General features: G+C 40.1%; 1 protein-coding gene across 4 annotated transcripts in view; it reads left to right on the forward strand.

The window, feature by feature from the left end:
- Nucleotides 1–27308, forward strand: part of LOC115219809 (serine/threonine-protein kinase Nek10) — a 54532-nt gene that overhangs the window by 11200 nt on the left and 16024 nt on the right. For all 4 annotated transcript variants that reach the window (XM_036509720.1, XM_036509721.1, XM_029790084.2 and 1 more), the window contains exons 7-21: nt 958–1036; nt 3709–3776; nt 4737–4816; nt 5887–5973; nt 6693–6785; nt 7967–8098; nt 9287–9353; nt 14912–14951; nt 15724–15872; nt 17401–17568; nt 18668–18838; nt 21460–21601; nt 22945–23066; nt 24070–24172; nt 27195–27273. In XM_036509720.1, coding sequence (XP_036365613.1) covers nt 958–1036; nt 3709–3776; nt 4737–4816; nt 5887–5973; nt 6693–6785; nt 7967–8098; nt 9287–9353; nt 14912–14951; nt 15724–15872; nt 17401–17568; nt 18668–18838; nt 21460–21601; nt 22945–23066; nt 24070–24172; nt 27195–27273 — 1580 coding nt within the window. The remainder of the gene's footprint in view (nt 1–957; nt 1037–3708; nt 3777–4736; nt 4817–5886; nt 5974–6692; nt 6786–7966; nt 8099–9286; nt 9354–14911; nt 14952–15723; nt 15873–17400; nt 17569–18667; nt 18839–21459; nt 21602–22944; nt 23067–24069; nt 24173–27194; nt 27274–27308) is intronic.

A 27308-nucleotide genomic window follows, 5' to 3' on the forward strand; every position in this document is an offset into this window, starting at 1 on the left:
TGAAGTACCAGCTAAGGATGAAAGATTGACAGAATTGTTGGAGGGTCCAACGAGATACCCTGTAGTATTTGTTCTGATGGTAACACTTCTGCTAAAGCTGATTCCATGCTGTATTGGACCCCTTTTTTCTTTTTAGTAAGGAGGGGATCAACATTGGTAACATAGAGTGGATAAAGTTGCATACAAGGGCAACTACTGGCCGGTTTCCCGGTTTCCTTGGCATATAGGTTCCCCACCTGGACGGGACGCCAGTCCATCACAGGTGAGATGCAAGATGCAGGAGGAAAGAGTAAGAGAAAGTTGCGGTGAAAGAGTCAGCAGAAGTTTGCCATTACCTTCTGCCGGAGCCGCATGGAGCTTAGGTGTTTCACTCATAAACACACACATCACCCGGTCTGGGATTCGAACCCGCGATCCCTCGACTGCGAGTCCACTGCTCTAACCACTAGGCCATGTGCCTCCACACAAGGTGCAGTGTGGTATGTAGAGTACTGTATGTAGTTTAGTAAGTTGTATAAGGCCCAGTTAGATGTATTGTGCAATATCCAGGTCATAATGTGACCTCGTGTGTACCGTTGGCGATTTTTTTCCTCTGTCTTCCCCTCTCCTATGTTTCCGACGAAGAGCTCTGCTCGAAACGTTAAACCCTCCTTCTTCCCTTCTTTCCTGAGCGTCCAATAATACTATATTTGTTCCATGTCTTCGCGTTGTTGTGTTTTTTTTTGTGTTTTCTTGTTTGGATTAACTTCATATTTTATAAGGTGTAGTGTGTGGTACCACAGTCTACCATGTTTTATAAAGTGCAATATGATATTGTGACCATGTTGTATCTAAAATGCATTTTCGATTTACTGAACTTTGTACCTGGAATTTAATGAAGTTAGAAATATTTTGTTTAATTTCTGTCTTATTTTTTCACTATTATTTTCTATTTTTCTTATTTTCTTTCTTCTTCAGATTCTGAAAGAAAATGTGAATCGCTATCTGCAATATGGAGAAACTCCTTATGTTCGAGAAATCTTAAAAGAAGTTACTAGTGAGCTATCAATCAAGTCAATATTTCATTCATCCTTTGTAGTGGTGGTGATGGTGTTGGTGGCAGTGGTAGGTGGGAATGGTTGAGATGACAGAACACTGAATTGGAAATGTCTCATGTTCTGTTATCTAATAGGCACAGGCATGGCTGTGTGGTAGGAAATTAGCTTCCCAACCACATGGCTCCAGGTTCAGTCCCACTGCATGGCACCTTGGGCAATTTTCTTCTACTGTAGCCTTGGACTGACAAAAACCTTGTGAGCGGATTTGATAGATGGAAACTAAAAGAAGCCTGTCATTTGTATGTGTGTCTTGATGTCTGTGTTTGTCCTCCACTGCTGCTTGACAAACAAACCAGTGATGGTTTGTTTGCATCCCTGTAACTTAGTGGTTTGGCTAAAGAGACCAATAGAACAAGTACTTGGGTTGATTCATTTGACTAAAAATTGCTCAAAGCAGTGCTCCAGCATGGCTACAGTTTAATGATTGACACAAGTTATAGATAAAAGGTAATATTTCAGTGCCTTTAATTTAGAAATAAAGGTCCTTAGATCACACCAAGTCTGGTACTATGCAGTTCCAACATGACTTCAGTTTAATGAATGAAATTAGTAAAAGAAGAAAGATTATCCCAAAAGGAGACACCTGTTGATTGAAATAAATAATAATTTCTAATGTTGTTATGAGGTCACACAATATGAGATGATGGGTTTTAGGCTCTTCAGCCGACCCTTGTATTTTGGTATTTTGTTGATTCCAGAAGGATAGTAAGTGGAATTAACATGTATAGGATTTGAACTCAGAACATAAAGGGTGTATTTAACTGCACAAGGTACTTTGTCCAACACTCTAAGGAATCTGTCAGTCCACTCACTGCCTTGTAGATCATCCTTATTATCATCATTTTAATATTTGGTTTTCCATGCTTGCATGGGTCATGGGTCAGACAGAATTAATTGAGGTAGTTGTTTTATGGCCAAATGCTCTTCCTATCACCAACCCTTATTTGTTCCCAAGCAAGGTAATACCTCCCATGACTAGACATATTTTTCATGGAATACTGGAAGCAAAGAATATTGGTTATCTTCTGACAGTGATGCTTGTTTAGATCCATCATGTGATGTCAAGGCAAGCACTCTTACACACACACACACACACACATGCATATATATACATGCATACATACATATATGCCATATATATAAAGCACCATTTGAGTATAGCCATTGCCAGAGCTGCCTGACTGGCCCTCGTGCCAGTGGCACGTAAAAGCACCCACTACACTCTCGGAGTGGTTGGTATTAGGAAGGGCATCAAGCTGTAGAAACTCTGCCAGATCAGATTGGAGTCTGGTGCAGCCATCTGGTTCGCCACACCTCAGTCAAATCGTCCAACTCATGGTAGCATGGAAAGCAGACATTAAACGATGATGATATATATATATATATATGATGATGTGTGTGTAAACCATGAAAGTACAGAGAAGTAAACAAACAGATGTCAAATGGTTGAATGACCAAATCCAAGCTTCTCTGCTAGTTTCTCAACAGTTATGATAGGATTTTGTTCCACCAGAGTTTGCAGGATGTCCTCGTTGAGCTCTACAGATCTTCTAGGATGAGACTTGTTTTCTATTCTGTAGTTTCCGGTTTGGAATTTCTGGAACCACCGTTGACACTGGCTTACACTTATTGTCTGATCCCCATATACTGCATTAATATTCCTCACACTTTCCAATGCATTGTTGCCTTCATTGTACTCACAAAACAAAATATGCTCCTTTGTCACTTCCATCATAGCTTTAAGAAAAAAATGCATTATTTATGGGATGACCAATATATTGTGCTGGATGGTTTTGGTGCATTACTTTTGGCCCACTCTGTGTATTATTGTTTTGTTTTTTTTTGTGTATATACACTCTGCATATATTCTTTATGTATTGCTAGCTCTTTATGTGATACACTCTATTTAATGAAAGCTTGTAATGTAATAAACTCTATTACTATTAGTCATTTATGTAATTCTTTACTATGTTTGGAGTTAATTATCTACATAATATAACTCTGTTCTTTTAGTTTCATATGTAGCATTTCTCCTTTATCTAATACATACCAAATAACATTTGTCCTTTGTGTCAAATAACCATCATCATCATCACCATTTAACATTCTGTTTTCCATGTTTATCATGGATTGGATGATTTGACAGGAGCTGGCAAGCCAGAGGACTACCCTAAGGTCCACTGTCTATTTTGGCAGGGTTTCCGTGACTGGATGTCCTTCCTAACGGTAATCATTTTGCAAAGTGTACTGAGGTGAATTTTACATGGCACCAGCAAGGTCATCAAGTAACTTGCAGGCAAGACCCCTCAACTGTGATGAGGTGTGGTATTGAGGGAGGTGGCTTTGTATCAGGTGAGGAGTGATTAGAGCATGGATAGAAGGACAGAAACAGGTGTCTTGCTGTAGAGGAGACACATGGCTACCCCAGTTAGAAATGAAGGAGGAGAGAGAAAGAGATGGTGATGAAGGTATGTTGGGGCATACCCTCAAGTTACAAGGTGTTGACTCTGCCTGTTACCTAGTGTAGCTAAACCAGATATAGAGCAAGGGCATTACATGGAAAACCACTGTTATCTTATACAAAGTTTCCATATTTTTGTTTTCGTTCCAGATATATTCCATAAATTATCTACCTGTGCAGATCAAAGAAAATGGCTCCTTGCAGCTGATGTATATCAGGTAAATGTCATTTTTCATATATAATGCAATGGGTTCATAAGAGTACCATTAAAGAATTTATGCTTATGTAGGGATTTCAGTAAAAGGGCACACCGAAAACTTGTCCCTGTAAACCTCAGCAGATTAACCCTTTAGCATTCAAATTACTTTGTGAGATGTAATACTTATTTATTTACATTGCTTTGAATTAATCATGAATTGTCTCATAGTTTTGAGATTTGGATGATACGATTGTTTGTTTTTAGAAAGACAATGAAGGGCAAGTGTGAGAGGCTGGACCAGGCCAGTTTGAACAAAAAAAAAAAAAAGAGAATATTTAGCCCAGAAATGGCTGGCTTGAATGCTGAAGGGTTGCAGAAAGCAGTTTCATAAATCAATCTTTTGTTGAGGAATGTCATGTTCAAAACTAATTTTTTTTTGAGACAATTCAAGTTTATTGTGGCAACATGACATGAAGAAAATACTAATTTAACATTATTACTGGAATAACTATCAGTAAAGGTTAACATACTCTTTGTTTACTCTTTACTCTCTCTTTTACTCTTTTACTTGTTTCAGTCATTTGACTGCGGCCATGCTGGAGCACCGCCTTTAGTCGAGCAAATCGACCCCGTGACTTATTCTTTGTAAGCCCAGTACTTATTCTATCGGTCTCTTTTGCCGAACCGCTAAGTGACGGGGACGTAAACACACCAGCATCGGTTGTCAAGCAATGCTAGAGGGACAAACACAGACACACAAACACATACATATATATACGACAGGCTTCTTTCAGTTTCCGTCTACCAAATCCACTCACAAGGCTTTGGTCGGCCCGGGGCTATAGCAGAAGACACTTGCCCAAGATGCCACGCAGTGGGACTGAACCCGAAACCATGTGGTTGGTTAGCAAGCTACTTACCACACAGCCACTCCTGCGTTTATTCATTTTTTTTTTTTTTTTTCTTCTTCTCATCATAGTCTTTGGTTTTGCTGATTTCGTTTCCTGATCTTCTCCTGGTCCATTGTTCCTTGCATTGCCTGATAACATTGACCAAAAGGTAAATCTTTTCTTTGAATTATCTCAGTGCAATACAGGAATAAAAGTTATTATAAAATTATATTTCAAAGTCCAAAACATGGCCATGGTGATATGAATGAATTACGAGAGGACATTGATGTATTTTTAATTTCAACGCAACAATATCATTGTCAGGTGGTAGATTCATTGATGTCAAACAAAATGCCTGTCATATTTAATTGCCATTCTTTACATTCTGAGTTCAAATTCTGCCAAGGTCAGCTTTGTCTTTCATTTTCCCAGGGTTGATAAAATTTTTACACACACACTGCATTTTCCAGCGTACAAGTCAGTCTAGTTATATAGCGTAAATATATAGTGTAAACATTCAATCTTCATCACTATCTTTCCAAATCCTGGCTTTTCTGATCGACCAAATTTGTCTTGATGCATAAGTAAATCTACCTTTTTTTTTCTATAAATTTTGGTTTAAAAAATTCAACTTGTATGCCAGAGAATATGATATATATGGGACAACTTTCTGAAAGCCAGATCAATGCTTTGGGAAAATATTTTCTTCAATTCCCAATATTTTGGGCTGAGATGAAAAGCTCTATTCTTGAGATGGTGATACAGTAAAAAAAAAAAAAAAAAGAAAAGAAGGCTCAATCCAAAACATCCAGATTTCTAAGAGAAGTATTGGGACAAGGTGACAAGCAAGGGCACCAGTCTCACCCAAAAATGGGCTGAGAGAAAGTTATACTTGAAAGGTCGAGCAGAGGTGGTGAATGCATACATCCCCCTCTGTCATATATTACTACCTTGTCAAACCGGACTGGAGTGCCTACTCTTCAACTTTCTGTAGAAGGGACGCATTCCACTGGTCAAGTGCAGACAAACTTACAGAACTTTATACTTTAACAATCAAAGAAATATCTGCTGACACATGCCAACACCAGTTTCCCTGGATTCTGACTGGTGTTTTTCCACCCCATCATCCATCACAATTTACTGTAATTTTCTTTCTTTTTGCTTAATTCTAATTACTTTTGTCATTTCTAAATTGCTATCAGTTTTAATTTTATCCTCCTGCCTCTTTTTCTTTTGCAGTCCAGAAGCTTGCAAACTTGTTGGACATCTTAATGTTGTTGAGATTTTACTAAAGATTATCCAAGAATATGATGACACATCTAAAAAGTAAGATATGGTTTAATGTCAGATAGATATCAGGTATTTCTTTCTCACCCTTTACAAGCCTAGCCAGGCTTATGAACCCGGTTTCTGTGGCATATGTATTCCCCCCAGCTGGACGGGACGCAAGTCCATCGCAGCGTTACTCAAGAAACAGGAAGAGAGAGTGAGAGACAGTCGTGGCAAAAGAGTACAACAGGGGTCACCACCACCCACTGCCAGAGCCTCCAGGAACTTTTAGGTGTTTTCGCTCAATAAACACACACAATCTCCTGTCTGGGAATCGAAATTATGATCCTCCGACTGCGAGTCCGCTGCCCTAACCACTGGGCCATTGCACCTCCACAGATATCAGGTATGAAGTGTATTTTCTCAGTTTCAAAAATGTACATAGAGTATATACTGTAGAGGTTAGGACAAATTTGTGTGAGGTATGGTCTGGCCATGGAGACACTGTGGTCATCCTTGTTGTCCTCTTTGTTGTTCTTCTTCAAACTTTTCAATGTTGTTTTGTCTAACCCATGCAAGCATGGAAATGTAGTAAAAATGATGATGATGATGAAGGTGATAAATTGAGAAACCTGTGCAGTTTATTTTAGTAGAAAATAAAGTCAAGAAATTGTGTGAAGCAAAATAGTCAAACAATAATGCTTTTTACCATTCCTAGCTAAGTATTTCTGCTTCTAAATTCATTCATGCCAGACATGTTATTTTGTGTGTTTCAGGTTAGCCTCCACTCTCCTACGTGCACTTCTGTGTGATGATCAACAGAGCAGGGAATTGGTCAAGAATTATGAAGGAATACCTGTCTTGCTCAGGTGTGTATCACAGTTGTAACTAGAATAATAATGTAAGGAATACAGCACCAACCACATGGTTTGGGGTTCAGTCTTACTGTGTGGCACCTTAAACAAATGTCTTCTACAGTAACCCTGGGCCAACCTAAGCTTTGTGAGTGAATTTGGTTAATGGAACTGACAAAAGCTCATTGTGTGTGTGTGTGTGTGTGTGTGCATGTGTGTGTGTGTTTTCATGTTTGTGTTTCTTTGTTTTGGAATTGCATGATAGTTGCAAATGAGTGGCAAACTGGCAGAATCGTTAACACACCAGGAAAATTGCTTAGTAGCATTTTATGTCTTAACATTCAGAGTTCAAATTCTGCTGAGGTTGACTTTGTTTTTCATTGCTTTTGGAGGTCAATAAAGTAGGTACCTGTTGAACATAAGTCAATGTAATCAACTTAATCCTTCCCTCCAAATTACTGGCCTTGTGCCAAAATTTGAAGCCAAATGAGTGTCACTGTTTTGCAAGCAGTGTCATTTATTTTCAGCATTCTGTGAAAACATGTTTGGGCATGGGGAGATATTATCCTGCCTGGGAACAGGTTAGGCTCAGTGACGGAAAGGGCATCTGGCCATAGAAGGTCTACTTCAATAAACCTCTTCCAAGCATGGAAAAGTAGACATTAACCCTTTAGAATTCAGATTACTCTTCAAATTTGATGCTTATTTATTTATATTATTTTCAATTATTCATGCATTATCTTATAGCTTTGAGATTTTGATGATGTCATTGTTTATTTTTAGAATGACATTATAGGGTAGATGGCAGAGGCCAGATCTGGGCAGTTTGAACATAAAACAGGTGAAATATTTTGGCCAGACATAGCTAGTTTGAATGCTAAAGAGTTAAATGATGAGGATGATGATGATGATATATAATGAATATGTCAGCAAGCTGGTAGAATCGTTAGCATGCCAGGCAAAATGTGTAGCCGTATTTCGTCTGCCGTTACGTTCCGAGTTCAAATTCTGCCGAGGTCGACTTTGCCTTTCATCCTTTCGGGGTCAATAAATTAAGTACCAGTTACGCACTGGGTCGATATAATCGACTTAATCCGTTTGTCTGTCCTTGTTTGTCCTCTCTGTGTTTAGCCCCTTGTGGGTAGTAAAGAAATAGATATATAATGAATGTATTTGAATATTTTGTATTGTTTCAGTCAGTTACATAACAGCAACATGGAACTACAGTGGCAAGTGATCTGGTGTTTGGTCAATCTTAGTGAGGATGCTAATGCTAGACATGAAATCAAACAAATGGGAGGAATACCACTCCTGCTCTCACTTCTGCAGTAAGTTTCTGGAACTTTCTACCGTCTTAATAGATTTATACTTTTCTAAATTATATTTGTCCCTGGGTTTACATTGTTGATCGTTTCGCTTTGCAAATCAAAATATTGTAAATCAGTGGCAGTCTGCTTCAATGATAATATTGATTGTAAATTATAGAAAAACAATACACTTGCACAAGAAAAATTTAAGCAATCATTTCCTGAAACTGAGATAAAAATATGATTATTGTGTGTGTGTGTATGTGTATATATATATATATACATACACACACATCATCATCATCATTGTTCGACCGTGGTCGAGACAATGGAATTTACCATGCTACGCCAGACTTCACAGTCCATCATAGCATTACGGAGGTCCTGTTGCTGGATGCCTGTATCCCTGGAGATTACATCAGGGTAGGAGAGTGTGCGCCCTCTGATATTGCGAGTAGATGGCTTCCAGAGGAGAAGAGTAGAAATTGCCTCGTTTTCAGCTCTACAACAATGTCCAGCAAACTGAACTCTCCTACCTTTCACAAGAAATGACACAGGTGGTAGTTTCCCATATATTTGCATTTTGGTTGGATGACGCTTCCATGAGAGATTTTGAGCTCTCATAAGGAGGCGAGTGTAAGTTCCATCCAACTGCCTCTCAAGCTTCTTTGATAACGTCCAGGTTTCTGAGCCATATACACACACATATATATCTAATCATTAAAGTGGAAATTAATCATCAGAAAAGTCATTCTTAACTTCTGTGTGTGTGTGTGTATATCATCATCATCATCATCATCGTTTAACGTCCGTTTTCCATGCTAGCATGTGTTGGACAGTTCGACCGACTCTGGGAAGCCAGGAGACTGCGCCAGGCTCCAGTCTGATCTGGCAGTGTTTCTACAGTTGGATGCCCTTCATAACACCAACCACACTGTGAGTGTAGTGGATACTTTTTATGTGCTACCGGTACAGGTGCCAGAGGAGGGTGGCAAACGTCGACAATCAGTTGGTGCTTTTTACATGTTACCAACATAGATGCCAGTCAGGCGGTGCTGGCATCAACCACATTCAGATGGTGCTTTCTATGTGCCACCAGTACGGGGTGTCATAACTACAATTTCCATTTGATTTTTATTTTGATGTTGATATATATATATATATATATATGTACACACACATAGACACACATATATATGTACATTACAGGGAGAAGATTACAGAGACACCAAGTTTAGAAAATGGCACAACATCTGGGAAGGAAGCAGAGATTCAGGTGAGTAAATGGACTTTTTGGGGAGCCGTTTTATGTATATATGCAAAATCAAACTTCACATGATTCTGTAACGTGAAAGGATCTATCATCGAAGCACTGGCAGGGTGTCGAGATCCTTTCTAGTCACATACAAAAATTCTTGTAGAAAACAAACAGACGAAACTCAGGTTAAAGGTGAACAGACAACTTGGTTTATTGATTCATGGTTGTACGTTGTCTGATGGGGGAATAGACAGCCTCTGAGATACTGCTGGTGTTGGTCGTTGAGGTTGGTTGAAGTTGGTTGAAGCTGGTGTGTGGCTGTCAGAGCCAGGAAAACCGTGACCGATCGCAGTGCTGTCTTGAGCCGAAGAGAGAGATTTGAGGTTCGCGGGCTCGAGAGATGTTTTCCCGCACATGCGCATGGGGAAGACTTCCGGTGGCCACCCGGAAGTAGTCCCATTCTGCGCATGCGCGCCGAACCCTACACAGTAGCATCACTACAGGGCTCCCCTCCGAGTGCGAAGTACGGCAACCAGAATATTGTGGTGGTGCTGCAGAAAACAGAAGGCTTGCCGATCCCCCAGAAGACTTGGTACATACTATTATACAATAAGAAACATTTTAAAGAAAGTTAAATGTAAATTGTTTTTGAAAGTTCTTGGGCCAATGCACTGTTCTGCCCGATTTTGTAACATACGGTGTGCTCGGGGCACCCGTTGACGGCGAGGGTGGTGTTGTAGGAGCCGGTGAAGGTGATTGTAGGTGAAGGCGTTTGTGCAGGTGAAGGCGTTTGTGCAGGTGAGCGTTTGTGCAGGTGAAGGCGTTTGTGCAGGTGAAAGTGTTGTAAAGGTGCATAGGTGGGTGTGTCAAGGTTGTCATCAAAAGATGAAGACGTCTCAAAATGTGCCTTTTTTAAACGGTCCACGGAAACGGTCTCCGAACGACCATTTATCTCAATCGTGAAAACCTTTGGTGTGCGAGAAAGCACACGAAAAGGTCCTTTATAGGGAGAAACAAGTGGGCCCTTCACAGAATCGTCCCGAACAAAAACATGCGACCAGGTGTTCATATCCGGTGGAAGATGGGACGGTGGAGATTGCTTTCTGGGAAGCATGGGCGGAAGGTTTGAAAAATATTCCCGCAGTCTGGTGACATAGGTCGCCGGATCATGGGGCGGGGAAGTGTCTGGCACCAACATCGTACCGGGCAATGCCAGTGTGGTACCATACAGCAGCTCTGCAGCAGAAAACCCCAGGTCTGCCTTGACAGCAGTCCGACAGCCGAGAAGCACAATGGGCAGAAATTCGATCCAGGACTGTGGGTCCGAAGAGGCACGAAGAGCGGCCTTGAGCTGTCTATGGAACCGCTCAACCAATCCATTAGACGCTGGATGGTAGCTTGTGGTGTGGATATGGTGCATACCCAAAATTCGCGACAATTCGCGAAATAGCGAGGCCTCAAACTGTCGTCCACGATCAGTTGTCAATCGGGACGGGACTCCGAAGCGAGAAATCCAGTTTGAAACGAAAGCTCGCGCAACAGTCTCAGCAGAAATGTCTGCTATCGGAATGGCTTCTGGCCAGCGGGAGAAACGATCGACACAAGTTAATAGATAAGAGAACCCGCGACTCACAGGCCATGGTCCAACCAGATCGATGTGGACATGGCGAAAACGGGCCTCCGTGGGGGGAAATTGTCCAAGCGGGGCACGAACGTGCCGTTGAATCTTGGATCGTTGACACTTGGAGCAGGTGCGTGTCCAAGAAGTAATTGTGCGACGCATATTCGGCCAGAAAAACCGAGCAGTGATTAGTTTGAGGGGGTGGCAGCGATGCCAGGATGTGATAAGGAGTGCAGTGCTTCAAACACTGAGCGTTGATGGGTCTCAGGCACCAGTGGCCTGGGAGATCCAGTTGAAGTGTCACAAAGAATGGTGCCTTCGGCTGACGGAAGCGGAAGGTAGGAAAACTGGCAACAGGAGAACTTGGGAGAAGTTAAATCTAACGACGCCAAAGGTGGCTGCTCCTGCGATATGGCAGCTAAGTCGATAGCAGCAGGGACGAAAGGGCGCAAACTGGAAGGCGAGAGAGAGCGTCAGCAGGAACGTTCTCTTTTCCAGGTATGTGTCGAATGTTGCTAGTAAATTGAGAGATAAAATCCAGGTGCCGAAAAGCACGGGGTGAGAGTTTGTCCGTTTTTGAAAACAGGGCAAACGTAAGGGGCTTGTGATCCGTATAGATCACAAAATCTCGCCCTTCAAGTTGATGCTGGAAATGACGAACCGATAGATAGATCGCTAGGAGCTCACGATCAAAGGTGCTGTATCGTCGTTCAGCTGGTTGCAGTTGACGGGAAAAGAAGGCCAGAGGTCGAACATGGTCATCACTGTGTGTTGTAACACAGCGCCAATCGCAGTGTCCGATGCGTCCACAGTCAAAGAGAGAGAAGCACCAGGAACTGGATGTGCAAGCAAAGAAACAGACGCCAGCTCCTTCTTAATGGACTCAAAGGCTGTCACTGCCTCAACAGAGAGGGTGACTTGACTGTCCTTTCTAGGAGAGTCCTTTAACAGCCTGGTGAGAGGTAGCAGCTTATCTGCACAACCGGGAATGAAGCGTCGGTAGAAATTGACCATCCCTAGATAATGCCTGAGCTGGCGCAAGGAAGTGGGGGGTGCGATGCGTTGAATGGCATCGACTTTTGACGAGAGGGGGCTGATTCCCGTCGAATCAATATGATGCCCTAGAAAATCTAGGGAAGAGCGTCCGAAAACACACTTGTCGGGGTTTATGCGTATGCTATACGCGCGAAGACGCTGGAAGAGTTGAGAAAGGTGCCGGAGATGATTTTCTCGTGTGTCGCTCGCAATGAGTATGTCATCGACATAGGCAAACACAAAATCAAGACCGCGGACAACCTCATCAATGAAACGCTGGAAGGTGCTAGTAGCATTCCGCAAACCGAAACTCATGTACAAAAACTCAAAACACCCAAACGGGGTAGTGATTGCAGTTTTTGGAACGTCGGCTGGGTTGACCGGTATTTGGTGGTAAGCGCGTATCAGATCGACCTTCGAAAAAATGGTACAACCATGGAGATTTGCTGTAAAGTCCCGGAGATTCTAATCGGATAGCGATCGGCTATTGTGACGGCATTGAGGCGTCGATAGTCTCCAACCGGGCGAAAATCAGACTCGCCCTTTCGCGCCAAATGAAGGGGAGATGCCCATGGGCTGGTGGAGGGGCGTATAAGGCCAAGTTGAAGCATGTGCTCAAACTCGGCTCTGGCCGTTTTAAGTCGGTCTGGCGCTAGGCGCCGGGGGCGTGAGAATACAGGTGGCCCATTGGTGGTGATGAAATGGAGGGTCGAGTGGGTGGGATTTTCCGGTTTAAAGGCAATGTCCACTAGCTCCGGAAATGAAACCAAAAGAGAGTGAAAAGGGTCTCCAGAGGTGGCAACAAAGAATGTCGGGCTAAGGACCGCAGTGGTGGAACTCCCAGTCGGTGTAGAGAGCGACGTCGTGCTATCAAGAAGCCTCCGACGCCTGACATCCACCAATAGGTTAAACCTATCCAGGAAATCAGCGCCGAGAATAGGATGCGGATGTCAGCGATGACGAAAACCCATCGAAAGTCTCGACGAAGGTTGAGGTTGAGGCGCAGCGAAATCTGACCGTAAGTGGTTATGGGAGACGAGTCAATAGCATGCAAGACAATCGAAGAGCGCTTGGGCTTGTCTGCAGCCAGACGAAGGGGCCAGATGCTGCAACAGGAGCCGGTGTCTACCATGAAGAATTTCTCCGACACCAGATCTTTTACATAGAATGCACGATGTTTGGGAACGAGATGGAAGAAGGTGACGTGCTCACCTCCTCCGGATTTAGTTTTCCGAGGGCTTGAAAGTGCACGGCTGGGTACACCGATCTGCCTTTTCGGCATATCTCGAATGGTACCAGCACCAGCCGGAACGAGAAACAGGGTCACTCCGACTGCGGAAATAGAGCTACTGCGACTACGAGATTGGCGTCCGATCGCACGGCACAGATCATCGATCCTCCGCGTAAGCGCGTCGATGTTCTCGGCCAGTTTATCGTTCGTCGGAGGGTGGCGGGGGGGCTCTGTACATGCGTACAGGCCCCGCGAGGGAGATGGGCGCGAAAACTCCAACACTTTGTCGGCCATCGTGGCGATCTGGTCCACAGACACAGCATCCAGTGCCGTGGCCAACATTGTCTGCACGTGGGCAGGCAGCCTTGAGAAAAATATCTTACGTAAGAGCGGCGCGTCAGCGGCGTTGCCGCTTAGCTCTCTTAGATGGCGCAGAAATTGGGATGGAGTTCTGTCCCCTAACTGCTCGTCGGCCATCAGTTCATTAAACTGACTTTCTCTGAGCGCGTGGTGCGACGGAGGATCTCCGCCTTTACTGACGCATATGTGGCGTCAGGATGGGGACTCACAATGAGATCCCTGACGATGTTGCGAGCCGGGGGCAAACTTGAAAACAGTAGATGTAACTGCTGTTGTGGCGGAATGGTATGCGCGGCAAAGTGTGATTCCACCTGTGCAAACCACAGCCCCGCATCCCCCGTAAATGAAGGCAAACCTGAAGCCATGCCTTTGTCGGAAGGAGTCTGTGAGAAGGGGGCAGAAGGTATGGTCGAGAAAAAGGAGAGAGAGAACACGTGGAACCGAGAAGGCAATTCAAAATTGTGTTTGTGTGTGTGCACCTCGTGGGTAGCAAAAAAAAAAAGGAATAAGTGTGTACAAGGAAAACAAAATACAGAAAAGGAAAAAAATGAATGTGTGTGTGTTTTCTTTTTCTTCTTTTTTTTTTTGTACTGTGTGCGATGAATAAGGTTATTTGACCCACCTCGCTGTGCTGAAAAGGAGAAAATAGGAAAATAAATATGAATTTCCGCGCTCTTCGGCCCCAAAAAAAACCTGTTCGCTGTGTCTTTTTCTATCCTGTTCTTTTTCTCAACTATGGGTCACCAATTGTAACGTGAAAGGATCTATCATCGAAGCACTGGCAGGGTGTCGAGATCCTTTCTAGTCACATACAAAAATTCTTGTAGAAAACAAACAGACGAAACTCAGGTTAAAGGTGAACAGACAACTTGGTTTATTGATTCATGGTTGTACGTTGTCTGATGGGGGAATAGACAGCCTCTGAGATACTGCTGGTGTTGGTCGTTGAGGTTGGTTGAAGTTGGTTGAAGCTGGTGTGTGGCTGTCAGAGCCAGGAAAACCGTGACCGATCGCAGTGCTGTCTTGAGCCGAAGAGAGAGATTTGAGGTTCGCGGGCTCGAGAGATGTTTTCCCGCACATGCGCATGGGGAAGACTTCCGGTGGCCACCCGGAAGTAGTCCCATTCTGCGCATGCGCGCCGAACCCTACACAGTAGCATCACTACAATTCAAACTCAGAACATGAACAGATTTCACTAAATACCACAAGGTATTGTCAATCATATTGACTCCATAAAACATAAAAGTTTGTAATTACCATCATTAAAATATTGGAATCTTTTTCTTTCATAATCATTTTAATTATTTTTTTTTTATTCTGCATCTACAGGACTTAAATACATTTGAATTGAGCTGTTCACTAAAATCAGGTATTTTTTCACTAATTTCTTTATCATTGACATATTTCTCTTAGAGGTCAATTAATGAAAAGAACTGAGTTTTGATGCCTTGGTTCTCTGATACAAACATTGTTTAAAGTAATTTAAATTGAACCTCCCATCAAAATTTCATGTTAATTTAAGTTCTAAACACCAGTTTAGAAATGATAATTCTTCTAAATTCTTCATTATTTTCAAGAATTATTGAAAGAAAGGCAATGTATTTCAATTAAAATATGGTAATGAAAGAGTTAAAGTGATCTAAATTAAAACTTCCCATTATTTCATTTTCCAGACACCAGATTAATAATGGTGAAGCTATTTTATAAAATACTTCATTATTGTGCCTGTAGAAGAAAGGATTATTATTATTATTATTATTACTACTACTACTACTACTACTACTACTACTACCACTGCTGCTGCTGCTGCTGCTACTACTACTACTACTACTACTACTACAACAACAACAGTGAGCTGGTAGAATTGTTAGCATTGTAGGCAAAATGCCTAGTGGTATTTCAACTGCCGCTACATTCTGAGTTCAAATTCTGCCAAAGTCGACTTTGCCTTTCATTCTTTCAGGGCCAATGAAATAATGTATCAGTCAAGAACTGGAGTTGATGTAATCAAATAAATTTCCTCCCCCAAAATGTCAGGTCGTGTACTTAAATTGGAAGTAATCATTGTTACGCTTACTTTGTTGTACACCTAATTTTAAAATATCATTCAACTGTTATGCAACTGCTTCTTGTATTTGCAGCCTGTTGCGCAGCTCTGACAGAGTTGGTGCTTGATGATACCAATGCGCATCAGATAGTATTGGCCAATGGAATCTACATATTGGGTCAGCTGATCTTGCCTCGGCCAATGAATGATAGAAGGAAGGACTTGGCTATTGGTATACTACAGGTTTGTGGTTGTACTCTCCTTCTCTCCTTTCTCCTCCCTCTCTCTTTCATAACTTCTTTGACTTCTTTTGTCCTGTTGATATTTGATAAAGTTCTATGTCCTTTGGAGTTTTGCACTAGATTGGGTTTGGGATTATCATAACATTCTTCTCTGTCTGTAGAGCATTAAAAGTTAATTTGAAACCCTCAAATTTATTGGTTTTACCAATAAATTTGAGAGTCTCGAATTAACTTTTGGCAGTTTTTATAATGTTTTACTCTATTTAGGAGACTTTCCTTTGTACATCTTTACTCAAATTGACTCCCTAGAACACACACACAATGGGTTCGTTCAGTTTCCATCCACCAAATACACCCACAAAGCTTTGTTTGGCCTGAAGCTACTGAAGACAATCAAAATCATGTGCTTGAAAAGCAAAATACTTAACCACACAGCCACACCTTGCTTGTATGTATATATATATATATATATATATATAGTCATCATCATTGTTTAACATCCATTTTCCATGCTGGCATGAGTTGGACAGTTTAACTGAGGTCTAACCTCAGTCTGACAATATTCTATAATCTGATCTGACAATGTTTCTGCAGCTGGATGCCCTTCCTAACATCAACCATTCCGACAGTGTAGTGGGTGCTTTTTACGTACCACCAGCACTGGAGCCAGTCAGGTGGTACTGGCATCCATCATGTTCGGATAGTGCTTTTTACGCGCCACTGGCACGGGAGCCAGTCATATATATATATATATATATATATATATGCATACACTCTGTGTTAAATTAAGAAACGGTGACTAGTGAAAATTCTGTAAATAGTAATTATAAGCTTTACGCTTATAAGTGTTCACTATATATATTGACAATAGGAAATGATCCAATATTGGGGCATATAAGCCCTCAATGTAAAAATGGGTGTTAGTACATGTGGGAATCAATCCATTTTTTTTTTCCATTGATGCTAGCCAAAGCTGAAGGGGGACAATCGTTTACCTTTGTGATGCTTTGGTGACCGCAAGATGGCAGCACAGCCAAAAATCTATGAACCATGGCAATGGGAGATAAGCACCTAGGGTTTTACCCTTAAAAACGAGGCTTTTCCCTACCTCCATTTTTTAAAGAGGTCTCGGGCCAGCAGTGTTTGGGGGCTGAAGATATGCTATAAGGCTAAACCCCTTATGAGCAAGAAACTCAGGGTAACCCCATAAACTTTAAGCTTATAAAATACTATTATTATTATTTACAGAATATATATATATACATATATATACATACATATATACACACGATGGGCTTCTTTCAGTTTCCGTCTACCAAATCCACTCACAAGGCTTTGGTCAGCCCGAGGCTACAGTAGAAGACATTTGCCCTAGGTGCCATGCTGTGGGACTGAACCCAGAAACATGTGGTTGGGAAGCAACCTTTTTACCACACAGCCATGCCTGATAAACAGACAGACAGACACATACAGTTTAATTTCAGGTCAGCTTTAACCTTTGAACTCTCAGATAATATTTGACTTTTCAGAAAAATTCCTTTCGTACTCTACGCTTCCTCTTCAGTGTGGAGAGGAACCGACGTCTGTTTAAGCGCTTGTTACCTGCAGAGCTCTACGAGATGTTTATTGATGTTGGTCACTACAATAAGAAACTGGACAACTATGAGTTCCTTGGAAAGAAGATAAACAACCTACCTGTAAGTTAATTTCACTTTACTCCTTGCTTTAGTAGTAGTAGTAGTTACTGCTATTGTTGTTCTTGTTACTGCTCTTTACTCTTTTACTTGTTTCAGTCATTTGACTGCGGCCATGCTGGAGCACCGCCTTTAATCGATCAACTCGACCCCGGGACTTATTCTTTTGTAAGCCCAGTACTTATTCTATCGGTCTCTTTTGCCGAACCGCTAAGTAACGGAGACATAAACACACCAGCATCGGTTGTCAAGCAATGCTAGGGGGACAAACACAGACACACAAACACACACACGCATATATATATATATATATATATATACATATATACGACGGGCTTCTTTCAGTTTCCGTCTACCAAATCCGTCTACTCACAAGGCTTTGGTCGGCCCGAGGCTATAGTAGAAGACACTTGCCCAAGGTGCCGCACAGTGGGACTGAACCCGGGACCATGTGGTTGGTAAACAAGCTACTTACCACACAGCCACTGCTGTTGTTTTTGTTGATATTTTTGTTGTTATTGTTGTTGATGTTGTTCCTGCTGTTGCTGCACACACACACACACAAACACACATGCACATATCTCTCTATATATAAACGGCAGTTTGTCTGTCTGTATGTCTGTGTGTCTGTCAGGTTGTACCCTCACCCTGACCACGGCTTTCAACCGATTCTGATGAAACTTGACACACACATAGCCCAATGTCATAATTCAAAACTAACGCAGTGAAAATTTTGAAAAGTTCCTCCAGTTCTGAAAAAAATCGATAAATTCAACATTGGTTCGAGAATCTAAGCTTTTTATATGCAACACATTTTCTCTCTAGGGAACACAACTCGACCATTTTATTGCCCAAAGGGACAGCTAGGAATATCGTATACACAGAAGTATTCGAGTGAAGAGAAGACATTGCAACCTACACATGCACCTTCGTTCCTTAGAGGGAAAGGACTAGATTGGGATTAGTCGTTGCCTACTAGGGGCTCTTACATACCCGGGCAACGCTGGGCTATGCTGCTAGTACATATATATCCTTCTTATAATATGTTCTCAACTGCTGTTAATATCTGTACTGCATAGATTATTTCTGTTGTGTTTTCCAGCCTGAAACCATTGCGGACATCAAGACCAACTTACAAGAAACTGACCAGAACAAAAAACCCAACTACTACATTGGGGATTATGCTGTGTTTGAACTCCTGGGCAGTGGTGGTTTTGGTTCAGTATATAAGGTGAAAAAAACCACTGGTCAGTCGTTTTTGGCCCTGAAAGAAGTGAGTGTAATCTCTCTAGCTCGCTCTCACACACACACACACACACACTCTCTCTCTCTCTTTCTCTCTCACACTGTCTCTTCCTTTTACTCTCTCTCACTCTTGTTGTCTCTCTTTATCTCTCTTTGTCTCTCTCTCTCTTTCTTTCTCTGTCTCTTGCTCCTCATTCTTTTAATCTTTCTCTTTTTGCTCTCGCTCTCTCTCTCTCTCTGTTTTTCTCTCTCACATTGTCTTTCTTTTGCTCTCTCTCACTCTTGTCTCTTTTTGTCTCTCTTGCTCTCTCTCTCTTTCTCTCTTTCTCTCTGTCTCTTGCTCCTCACTCTTTTGATCTTTCTCTTTTTGCTCTCTCTCTCTCTCTCTCTCATGCTCACACATGCACGCGCTGCACAGAGAACCAGCGCAAAAACTGCAAAACATTCCATATGATGCTCTAAATGCGTCAATGTAATTATTAGCTGTGTAAATATAATTAGTACATGGGTAAATATAATTATCATATATGCCAAAAAAAATTAGTAGATATGTAAATCTATTTAGTATATATGTAATTATAATTAGTAGTTATTGTACAGTTATGAAAATAAGCTTAGTTGAAATTGGTAAAGTGTGGTATCAGTGCAGTATGCATTAATCCTTTAGTGTTCAGATTACTCTATTAAATGTAATACTTTTTCACTCAAATTGTTTTGAATTAATCATGCATTATCTTATAGCTTTGAGGTTTCAATGACGTGATTGTTTATTTTTAGAATATCAATGTAGGTTAGGTGTGAGAGGCTAGATATCACCAGTTTGAGTATAAAACATTTAGAATATCTGGGCCAGATATGGTCGGTTTAAACACTAAAGGGTTAGATGAGATATACTTACTCTATTCATAGATATAGATGATAAATCATTTTAATGGTATTTCTCCAAGTAAATACAGTTATAAATGGTATGTGATATTATCATCATCATTATTATTATCATTTTTATTCTTTAGCATTCAGATTACTCTGTTAAATGTGATGTTTATCTGTTCATATTGTTTTGAATTAGTCATGCATTTTCTTATAGCTTAGAGATTTCGATGAAGTGATTGTTATTTTTTACAGCTGCTTCAGAGATTCAGTGACAAATAGATGTGGCAATGTGCATTGAATATACATATATATGTACTAAATTGGTGTTAACAAATAGATATGAAATAACGCAATTTAAACTATAATTGTGATGTCACCTATCCCATATTTAGAAGGAATTCTATGCTTGTTAACATATTCTTACTAGTGGTATGTATGGTGGCGAGCTGGCAGAAACGTTAGCACACCAGGCGAAATCCTTAGCAGTATTTCGTCTGCCACTACGTTCTGAGTTCAAATTCCGCCGAGGTCAACTTTGCCTTTCATCCTTTCGGGGTTCATAAATTAAGTACCAGTTACGCACTGGAGTCGATATAATCGACTTAATCCGTTTGTCTGTCCTTGTTTGTCCCCTCTTTAGCCCCTTGTGGGTAATAGAGAAATAGGTATGTATGTGTGTGTGTACATAAATACATACATACATACAAATCTGTATAATGTAGGTAGTTAGGGTAAAACCTGGCTGTTTCCTCTTGAAACACATCTGCTTATTCTGTTATTACAATCAATATGTATCCATAGTTGCTCTTGTATGTTAGTCAAAATACATTTTAAAATTGGGAATTATGGAAAACAGGAAAGTGGAATTAATACCGTAAATGTCCACTTTCTTGTTTTGTTATATATGTATATAAACATTTATATGTGTATATATATATATATATGTGTGTGTGTGTATGCATGTATGTATGTATCTGTATATGTATATACAAATAAAAGCATGTTAATATTGGATTAAAAACCTTCAGACAGACTTCAACTTTTCTAGCCAAAGAATTCTGAACTCAGTATTTACATGCTATTATTTATAGCTTTATTTTGACCAGAATTAGCAATTAATAATTGATATAAAATTAATATCTTTTATCTTTTGCTTGTTTCAATTGACTGTGGTCATGCTGGGGTGCCACCTTGAAGAAATTTTAGTCAAATGACTCGACTCCAGCTTGATACTTATTGTAGCGATATCTTTTGCTGAACCACTAAGTTACTGGCACATAAATGCACCAACACTGGTTGCCAAGTGATGTGGTGGGAGAAACACAGGCTCAAAGACACACACACACATACGATGGGCTTCTTTCAGTCTCCATCTACCAAATCCATGAACAAGGCTTTGATCGGCCCAAGGTGCCACACAGTGGGGACCATGTGGCTGGGAACCATGCTTCTTACTACATGGCTACGCTTGCGTCTGTTATTAATATAAAAATCCCAGGCCTGTCACCAATACCTTTCTCAAACAGAATTAATCATAAAGCTAATAATCATTGTCATCTTTTCATTAGAAAAGGTAGAAAATGATGATTGATTGTAAAAATAACAAGTGTGCACATTCACACGTATACACATACACACACACAAATCCATCCGTTCTGGTTTAAGGATTTAAATGGGAGGAATAACATTTTGGTGAAATGATTTGAACAAAGGTTCTTCCTTTTTCAGGGCGATGCATTAATTTTAGAAAATTTTCTTTCATTTGTTGTGTTACAGATAAATTTACAGAATCCAGTTTTTGGTAAGAATGAGACAGAAAGATCCAATAGTATTGGTAAAATGATAAGTGAACTGAACATTATCAGAGAACAACTTCGACACCAAAATATTGTACGATATTACAAGACGTTTCAGTTGGGTAAGTTTTGGGGATAAAAATACTTATAAAGACAAGATTTTCATATCTTTATTATTCTAATATTTTGGACTGTTACTTAATCTTTCTATATGAAAATCATGTCTAACATTCATGGATATGCTTACAAAATCAAGAAACAACACAGTACCCAGGGCGTTTGGAAACATTTTTTCACACTCAGAATTGCTGAAACATGGAATAAACTACCTGCATCTGAGCACCTTTTCAATCTCCACCTGTCTAACACCTGTGGACATGTTTACAAAGTCAGAAAACAGCACAGCTCCCACGACTTTCAGAAACATTTTTTCACGCTAAGAGTTGCTGAAGTATGGAACAAACTGCCGGCATCAGTTGTTAGTTGTAGGAGCACTGCATCCTTCAAAACTTCCATGCTTCCTGAGATTCGCCAACACTACACCTGATTTTCTCCCCTCCATACACACGCAAGCATGTATCTGACTCATACACTGTTCACTTCCCAGACATTTGTACATTACTGCATATGCTTTATATGCACTTTTGACAAGTTGTGGTGCACCTGAGCACTGTATACAATAATTTCATTATTATCTGTTGTTAACTGTTGAAACACTACATCCTTCAAAATTTCCATGCTTCTTTAAATTTGCCAACAGTACACCTGTTGTACCCCCCACACCCATTTCTTTTTTTTCTTCTTTTTTTAAAAAACTTTTTCACTCTTCACTTCCTGTGCATATTTTAGCATGCTGGGCAAAATGCTTAGCATCATTTTGCCATCTTTATGTTCTGAGTTCAAATTCTGCTGAGATCGACTTTGACTTTTATCCTTTTGGGGTCAATAAAATAGATACCATTTGAGCACTGGGGTCAGTTAAATCAACTAACCCCCTTCCTGCAAAATTTCATACCTTCTGCCTATATTTTAGAACAAAATATTTCTCTTTACTAAAAACAAGGAAAGAACAGACATAAGGTGGTGTAGATTGGTATCTTGGAGTCTTTAGTCTATACAGGAGCCAATATCTCTAGCACCAGTGGCATGACAGTATACATCCCACAATCAGAACCATTTACCTAACTTTGCCAAAAGAAAAAAAAAAACTCACTCACACACACATACGCACAGTAACAAAGATGACTGGAATTCTCTGTTGTTATGTCTATTAGATGATAGGGATTGAAGACAAGTGACAAAACATTTCTCTGCACAACTTTTTTTCCAATAGTTTGACAATTCTGCAACATTTCATATGATTTAGATTGCCAGGAAACGAAAGAATTATGAGAGGTTAAAAGAGAAAGAGAAATATTGTTTAAAAAATACTGATGTAATGATTTTGCTATGTTAAAACTGCCAGGTCAGAAGTTATACATTGTCATGGAACTCATTGATGGTGCCCCACTAAAGGAACATTTTAACTCATTGAAAGAGAAAAGATGTCTGTTTGAAGAATCAAGAATCTGGAACATATTGATCCAAGTAAGTAATGTATACATATAAAGCTAAAGTTGTCTGTGTGTGTGTGACAGGTTTGGTAGCCTTCAACTAACACTATCTCCTCCGAGACCATGCAGTGTAAGCTGACCAAAATTGAGAGTATGATAGAAGAAGGCTTGCTCTTCATTCCGTAGAACAAAAAATTCATATCGGACTATGTTAAGACCAGAAATTATTTACATAAAAAAAGTGCTTTGTTTCTGCCCAGGGTCCCTGTCTGTTTTGGCATGATTTCTACGGCTGGATGGCCTTCCTAATGTGACCCACTTTACAGAGTGTACTAGGTGCTTTTACACAGCACCACCATGGGTGCTTTTATGTGGTACCGGCATGGATGTTTTTTACACGACACCAGTACACATGAGCCCTCAAGATTAGGATTACTCAGTTAAAGAGGGATGCAATTTCACTTAATTTGGAAATACCGGTCTCTTGTCATCCCCTCTGTGAGACCCAACATCTGAAGATCCTTTCTTACCACTTTGTCCCACATACGTGTGTGTGTGTTTTGATGTTTGTTTTTATGTAAAGTTATAATAAAAACAATTCTACATTAAACTGAAGGATTACTCAATACTTCTTGTTGAGTACGTATTTATCATTTAACAAGAGTGATGGCAGTGACTTTGATCTTTCAGCCTGCTAGCCTTCATGCAGTGGAACTGAACCTGAAACCAATGGTTATGAAGCAAACTTCTTAACCCCACAGCAGCCATGCCAGTAGCTGTGTGTGTGTGTTCTTTTGACTTTCATGCACACAGAAACAAATGAAAAGCTGAAGGGGAGACCATGGTAGTAGCAATAGAAAAGTCAAAAAGAGGGTAGACTGTAATTCTGTAGGTGAGAGGCTGTAGTGTAATTGAGCATATCTATGGTCAAAAGTGACCATTCTATCTTTTGTCCTGGCCTTATGCATCCAGTTCTATTTCAGCTAATTGAGTATACACATATAATGACCAGTGTGTAAATGCTTGTACATTAACAGATGCTACTTGCGTTACGATATTTGCACAAAGAGAAGGGAATCGTTCATCGAGACTTAACCCCCAACAACATTATGATTGGTGAACAGGACCGTGTTACAGTCAGTGAGTTCAAGTTGGTTATCTTACATGTTTATTGATGTCTTGTTTAGTTATTGTTCCAATGAATGTTGTTCTTTTTTATGGATTTATTATTATTATGTCCAGTATTGACTGAGGTCTTACAAATTTGTAAGACTTGAGAGAGTAATCCTTGTCAGCCAGCATTTGTTGCTGGACTAAGGGTCTAGTGAAAATATTTGGAGGGCTGGCTTGATCAATCAGTCATCTGTGACAACAGCAGCATTCAAGAACAGATTGGGTAGTGGAGAAAAAGCAGTGAATTCAGATAGCAATGCACACTGTCTTGTATATAGAGTATGCAGCACAGTTCTTAGCATTATGGTATATGTGAAGCCATTATATTTATGAATGGCAGTGAGTTATTTAACTGATTACATGTGTGTGATAGGTCTGCTCCATATGGGAAGACTAGGGCTACACAACAACAGTTATAGCAATTTGTACAGGCAGATCGAATGATAACAGCTGTGTGTGAGCTGGTTAGAGATATCTTCCTTTAAACACCTTGACAGTCAAAAATCACATTGGACACCTTGCAAAGATATATGTCAGTCAGTTAACAGATGACATTGGATATCAGCAAGAGAAGCTGTTGTGTGCTATGGAATATAGAGACTGATGAAGGCTCAGCATCATGCAAATCTGAGCACGGTCAACCTGCTAATAATGCATGTGAGAATGGGGAATGAATTTAAGTGTTCTTAAATATCTAAAAACAACAATAATTCACTGAATAAATGACTTTATATACATATAAAGGTAAGATCCAAGGATCAAAGTGTAGGAAGTTAGTATGCTTCAAGCAGTGCGTAGAAGATATGAAAAAACAACTTTCAGGAACAATAGTGATTTATTGATGTAGGAGGTTGTAAATTTTCCCCATATTGAAGTCCGATAAGCTACAAAACGTTATTTTATAGTTTATGATTAGCAGCTGAGGTTGCTGTGTATGCGATGTGCAAATATCTTTGGCCTGACAAATAGCTAGCAGATTACCCATAGTTTGGGTAATTACTACTTCTGAGGTTCTGCTAGCTATGAAACATATGTAGCTTGGGTTTTATCTACTCCATTCCCTAATTTTGGATATATATATATATAAACTCTCTCTTTTACTCTTTTACTTGTTTCAGTCATTTGACTGTGGCCATGCTGGAGCACTGCCTTTAGTCGAGCAAATCGACTCCAGGACTTATTCTTTGTAAGCCCAGTACTTATTCTATCGGTCTCTTTTGCCGAACTGCTAAGTTACGGGGACATAAACAAACCAGCATCGGTCGACAAGTGATATTGCGGGGGACAAACACACACACACAAACACACACATACATAAACATATACATACATACATATATATATATATATATATATATATACATATACATATATATACGATGAGCTTCTTTCAGTTTCCATCTACCAAATCCACTCACAAGGCTATAGCAGAAGACACTTGCCCAAGGTGCCATGCAGTGGGACTGAACCCGGAACCATGTGGTTCGTAAGTAAGCTACTTACCACACAGCCACTCTTACGCCTATATATATATATATATTATATGTAAGCCATCCTCATTTAACATCTGTTTTCCATGCTGGCTTGGGATGGATGTTTTGACAGGATCTGACAAGCTGCAGGACTGTACCAAGCCTCAATGTCAGATTTGGTATAATTTCTACAGCCAGATGTCTTTCCTAACACCCTAAAATATGCATACATATATGTATGTAGGTCTTCATTTGGAACAAATACATACATTGTTTGCAGAATGGTATAGGCCCTGTACAAAGTGTTTACTCACTTTAAAAAGCTTCAGGCATTGGCATCACTTGATTTTTAACATTCGGTCTATGTGCTGAATGCTATGGGTGACCACAGATGAGAAAGGCAAGACACTCAATGAAAAATTCAGCATGGATGGTAGGCTCTCTTAACACCTTTTGCGAAAATGTCCATTGTTGCCATCTCAGTGCAAAAGAGTGTTTAACCCTTTGGAATTTAAACCATCCATAGCCAGCTCAAATATTCAACTTGCTTTATGTTCAAACCAGTGAGATCCAGTCTCTCACACCTACCCTACAATGTCATTCTAAAAATATCTATCATCCCCTCAAAGTTTTGAAGCTGCAAGTTAACACATGGTTAATTCAAAACAATGTGAATAAAGAAGCACTATATTTAACAGAGTAATTTAAATGCTAAAACGTCAAGGGAACAATTGAGTAATGGCACTGATCAAAACTGAGCTGCAACCATTATATATGTATAAACATTTATATGTACACACTGACAATCAGCAACAGCAACCATGCATTGCACAGATCTCATGCAGCCCTCCATCTTCTTACATTTACTAAGAGAAACCCACCAATCTCTGTTCGTGCATGTAACTTTATTTTGACTTGGATTTTACAGCTGTTTCTGTTTCCAGTGCATGCACTCATGTACGTGCACACATATGCACATAAGTTTTTAGAAAAAATTTTTGATACAGTCACAGCAATTGAAAAAAAGATGTTCTTAAATAAAAAATTATTAATAATAAAAAATAACCTTTAACCCTTTCATTACCAACCCGGCATAAACCGGCTCTGGCTCTGTAGTACAAATGTCTTGTTTTCATAAGTTTTGAATTAAAATCTTCCACCAAACTTTAGTCACAATTTATGTTCCTAACACTAGCTGAATGATAACTAAGTTATTTTACTAAATTCTTTGTTATAGTTAAAGTAATTGAAAGACACACAGAGCATCTCAAAATAAATACAGTAATGAAAGGGTTAAAAGATTATCATTAAATAATGTGTTTGAAAGTCTGAAAACAGTGAAAAGCATTTACACAAACATTTTTTCCATCAGATCCAAGTTAAAGTGCTTTTATAAAAAATTTTTTTACATATAATTAATTATACACACATGCACATTTTTCAAATGTGTGTGTGTGTGTGTGTGTACTGGAGTTATAGCTTCCTATAACATCTTGTCTTGTATATCACTTCTACAGCTGACTTTGGTCTTGCTAAGCACAACCAAGGGAAACAAAGAGAGATGACGTCTGTTGTTGGCACAATCCTTTATTCATGGTAAATCTATCTTATACTCTTTCTCCCTTTCCTTG

Source organism: Octopus sinensis, linkage group LG15 (genome assembly GCF_006345805.1).
Source record: "Octopus sinensis linkage group LG15, ASM634580v1, whole genome shotgun sequence".
Lineage (NCBI taxonomy): Eukaryota > Metazoa > Mollusca > Cephalopoda > Octopoda > Octopodidae > Octopus > Octopus sinensis.